We start from the raw sequence: 4,553 nt of genomic DNA, 5'->3' as shown, positions 1-4,553 counted from the left end.
TTTAACTATCTGGGCTACCATCAGTTTTCAAGTCAAAGTTTCTTCTACCTGTAGGAGTGCAGATTTAATTCGTCTCTCTTTCCCAAATTCTGGGATATTTATCTAGATATGAACTGTAATTGGAGGGTTAGTTTAAGGAGATTTCATACGTGTGTCAGAGGTCCTCAGGACCACTTTCCAGATTTGATAATTCTCTAGAAAAATGACAGGACTTAGCATGTAATTGTACTCTCAGCTCACATTTATTACAGCAAAAGAACACAAGATGAAATAAGCCAAGAAAAAGGGACGTGGAGCAAAGTCTGGAAGAGACCAGTTCCCAGACACTTGGCAAGCAGGCCTTCCTAAGGATAGTAATTTCAGGCCTGCTGTTAACTCTCTTCTGCACAGTACTCCAGCTGAGCTTTCTGATGTTACAATAGTTGTTGTTGTTGTTGTTGAGTGCCGTGGAGGCAGTTCTGACCCATAGCGACCCTGTACAGGGTTTCCGAGGGTGTAAATCCTTACGGGAGTAGAAAGCCTCATCTTTCTACATATAAATAACATATAAATCCAAGGTCCTTTTGAAGTGGCATCAAAACAACAAATGTGTACATGGATAGTGTTAAATATGCTCAGTTAACTTTTACTTACTGTGAAGCTGGTGGGGTGACAGTTTTTTTTGTTGCTTTGGCCAGAATTAGAGGGCAACTGGTTCATAAATGGTAGTTCTCATTGAGCTTCCATCCTCAGACCTAACTCCAGAGTCAACAATAGGAAACAACTACATTTTATATCAAGGAGATCAGTAGGGATTGAGACCTTTAGCAAATAGAATTAAGATAAAAGGAGCGCTACCTCCAGATTCCTGGTGTGGCACTGTAGGATTAGCACTGGCCTGCGAGTGGAGCAGGTGTTCAAACCCACCAGCTGCTCCTTGGAAACCCTCTACAAGGTTGCTATCAGTTAGAACCGATTCGATGTCACAACAACAACAACCTCCAGATGGTTCTGGGGTAGAAATTTTAGTAGAATATGTATAGTATAAAAGAATGTAATGCGTATATTAAGGAGAAAGCTGAATGAGGTCCAGAAACTTTGAAAGGATGAAGTTCTTGACCTTTTAACATAACAATGAGAAGTGAATTTGATGAACAGAGATAGTGGGTTGTTGTTATGTGCTGTGGAGTCAGTTCTAACTCATAGTGACCCTGTTTACAGGGTTTCTAAGGCTGTAAATTTTTACAGGAGCAGAAAGCCTCATCTGTCTCACACAGACCAGCTGGTAGTTTCGAACTGCTGACCTTAAGGTTTGCAGACCGATTTGTAACCACTACGCTAAATTGCAAACTACCCCTTTCATGTCCATTCATGCCTTACATTCTTCTTACCCTCTCCTTTATGTATCAGTCAGCTTATTATTATATTGTTTATGATCAGTTTATTATTCTGAGACTATGTATAGTACAATGTCCCTGGAGAAGGACAGCATGCTTGTTAAATTGGAGGATCATCTAAAAAGTGAAAGACCTCCAACGAGATGTCTTAACACAGTGTCAGCAGCAATGGGCTCCAACATAGCAAGGATTGTTCGGATGGTACAGGACCAGGCAGTGTTTCATTCTCTTGTGCATAAGATCGCTATGAGTTGGAATCAATTCGATGGTCCCTAATGTCAACAACAGTAATACCATGATGTGATTTCTAGTCCCATTAACTTGACAATTTTATGAAGATTCATGTTTAAAAGAGCACTGCAACCTCCATAATAACTAACACAATTTTGAAAACTATAAAATACTACAAGGATAGATAACCTTGTAGGCGTGGTGTTTGAAAACTTCTTAAGTATCACTGTTCAAAATTGAAAATATCCTTCCCATTGTGTTAGTGTGTATGAATAAATTGGGAACATGGTGGCTTCATAGAATAAGCACTGTACTACCAACCATAATGTCGGCGGTTTGAGTCCCCCAGCTGCTCCATGGAAGAAAGATGAGGCTTTTTGCTCCTGCAAGAAATTATTTTTTAAAGCTTTGGATATGAGGTGAAACCAACTCCATGGCACTTAACAACAATAAAATGAATAAGTCACACACTGAGCCCTTCCTACACATTTATTAAATTGTGTGCCAGGGATGATGCCAAACTTTGCACACAGTATTCTTTTAAGTAAATCATTTATTTCTTTTTAATATACATTTTATGACTCACCAAACTTGTAAAAATATTTGGTACTTTAATTAGAACTAATCTATGACGAAACATATTAATCATCTCTAATCTATCTTATTAATCAATGTCTTTTTTTTCATTAGTGTGTTTAAGTGTGCCTTAAAAGCATTAAATCTACTACTACTATTCTGGAGGAAGTATAAAAAGATACTCCTTTCTGAAAGTTTTTCTGAATTTTTTCTCTCAGATGTTTAGTCCATATAGCCTCTTCCTATATATGTCGTTTCTTTTAGAATGTGAAATTCATTTTCTCTTTTTTATATATCCATCATGTCTGAGTGTGATTATTTTATATTGCCTTAAACATTTTCCACTAGTAAATATTAAAGATTTATTCCTAAGTTCTTCCTGGTCTCTGTAAATTGTGAAAGTTGTTTTTGCTCCCACTTATTGAGTACTGGATACTTTGTCATTGTATAGCTGAAGATCTTATCTTTAAGTGGGTCAGACTTGAAGCTTGGTTAGTTCTTTAAAGGTTCCTCTTTAGTGTTCCAAATATTAAAAACGACAAGTTTTCCTTTTATAAAGTCAAATGACCTGGTCTCCTGAGTGCTATAGAAATGTTTTCCACTATGAAAATTACCTTGGAAAGCAGTCTGAACTGTGAGAATAAGTATTATAAGTATCCAAAGCTGTTTCAAAATCAAGTCTGGGGGATTAAAATGGATAGATGGATTGTTGGTAACTGTATTTGAGTTGACTCTAAATCATGGTGGCCTCATGGACAACAGAATGACTAGTCTTATGTCATGCTCACAGTCACCAGCATCTTAAAGTGCATCGTTGTGGCTGTTTGCCAGTCCATCTCACTGAGGGTCTGTCTATCCCTCATTGGCCCCTCTACCTTACTGAACATGATGCCTTCTTCTAGCGATTGATCCCTCTTGATGACATGTCCAAAACAAGTGAGTTGAACAGTGTGCTCTTGTGATTCATAAAATTTTCATTAGTCTGTCTCAGTCTGGATGCTCTACTTAAACCTGTCTACCACAGGTGACCATACTGGTATTTGAATGACAGTAGTGTAACTTCCAGCATCATAGAAACACACAAGCCAACACAATACGACAGACAGGTGATAGGGTAAATGGATAGATATGCAGAAATAGGGGCCTGGTTTGCCTGGGGCAGTCCATGTGTCTGTTGTCCTGGTACAATTATGAATAATACTGTCTTTCACTGTCAGAATGTCCTGGTTGAGGGTAATAAATTATATGGTCACTCTATCTAGAAGGGCCAAGAAAAACTAGAAGAAGAAGAGAGTCCAGCATCCCATTTCAGAATAGCCAAGATAGCCATGTACTCTTCGGGTGGCATCTTTAGCTTTGCTGGGTTACTACCCTAAGTCCTTTCCTCAGGTACCTTTTTAAAAAAAAACACCTACATATGGTGGATACATACTGTGGTCTTCCATAAATATTTTATAACTTGGTGGTGCTACAGGAACCTAGGCTGCTAACCACAGGTTGGCAGTTCTAACCCACCAGGTACTCCACAGGAGAAAGATGAAGCTGTCTGCTCCCATAAAGATATACAATCTCAGAATGACCTATCTAGGGTCATTATGAGTCAGAAGCAACTTGATGGCAGTGCATTTAATTTCTTTTTTAAAAAACTTTTGTACGTACTGAAATAATTTTTAGTTTTGTTTCAGAAAGTTGATTCTTGATTCTGCCCTCCAGGTGGTCCTTTTAATCCTCTCCTGTGCTCGGCTGTCAATATTTAGTTGCTATGATCTATTCCAAAAGTGTCCATAGAAAGCCAATTTTTTGTTTTCCACCCTAGATCTCTGTTCCCGTTCCTCCAGCCTGGTGGTCACCCTCTGGCTTCTGCTAGCCAATCTATTCCCTCTGCTGGCTGGATTTCTTCTGTGTGTGTGGCACTAGGAATGGAGAAGTGAGTGTCAAGACATTCCTTTGTGTCATGTTCTCATGTTCTCTGAACAAAGCATGAAATCCCGGCACGTGCCAGCCGATGGAAAGGAGAGGAGTGGTATTCTTGGCTTTGACTGGGAAGCATTGACCACAATCGTACCTGGAAGTAGAGTTTCACAGATTCCATCAGCTGCCCAATGGCCTCAAAGCTTGGAGAAGCAGAAGAAATTCATGGTTTTCATGATCCATAATCTGTCTGTCATTTTCCTTGCAGTATGGGATAACTGGTGGACTTCTCAGACTGATTACATACCTCAGCGTTTTCATTCACTTGAAATGATGGGAAAGTTCATCATCAATACTGACAACTGTAAAAACCAGCTAATTGTCACACTAATAAGTTATGGATTCTGTCCTGAAAAGTATAAATCATCCTTTGATTTACAAATAATAAGTGAATGGGGA

At 38.9% G+C, this 4,553-nt stretch overlaps 1 protein-coding gene across 2 annotated transcripts in view; it reads left to right on the top strand.

Annotated features, from left to right (window-relative positions):
* Positions 1–4,286, top strand: part of LMLN (leishmanolysin-like (metallopeptidase M8 family)) — a 166,133-nt gene extending 161,847 nt beyond the window's left edge. Inside the window, exon 17 of one of the 2 annotated variants that reach the window (XM_006869376.1) lies at positions 4,000–4,286. In XM_006869376.1, the coding sequence (XP_006869438.1) occupies positions 4,000–4,100 (101 nt within the window). In that variant the 3' untranslated portion in view covers positions 4,101–4,286. The remainder of the gene's footprint in view (positions 1–3,999) is intronic. The other variant, XM_006869377.1, reaches the window with a different exon arrangement.
* Positions 4,287–4,553: the final 267 nt, after the last annotated feature.

Source organism: Chrysochloris asiatica, unplaced genomic scaffold (assembly GCF_000296735.1).
Source record: "Chrysochloris asiatica unplaced genomic scaffold, ChrAsi1.0 scaffold00130, whole genome shotgun sequence".
NCBI lineage: Eukaryota > Metazoa > Chordata > Mammalia > Afrosoricida > Chrysochloridae > Chrysochloris > Chrysochloris asiatica.
The sequence above is the reverse complement of the archived record's forward strand: the minus strand, read 5'-3'. Positions and strand labels throughout refer to the sequence as shown.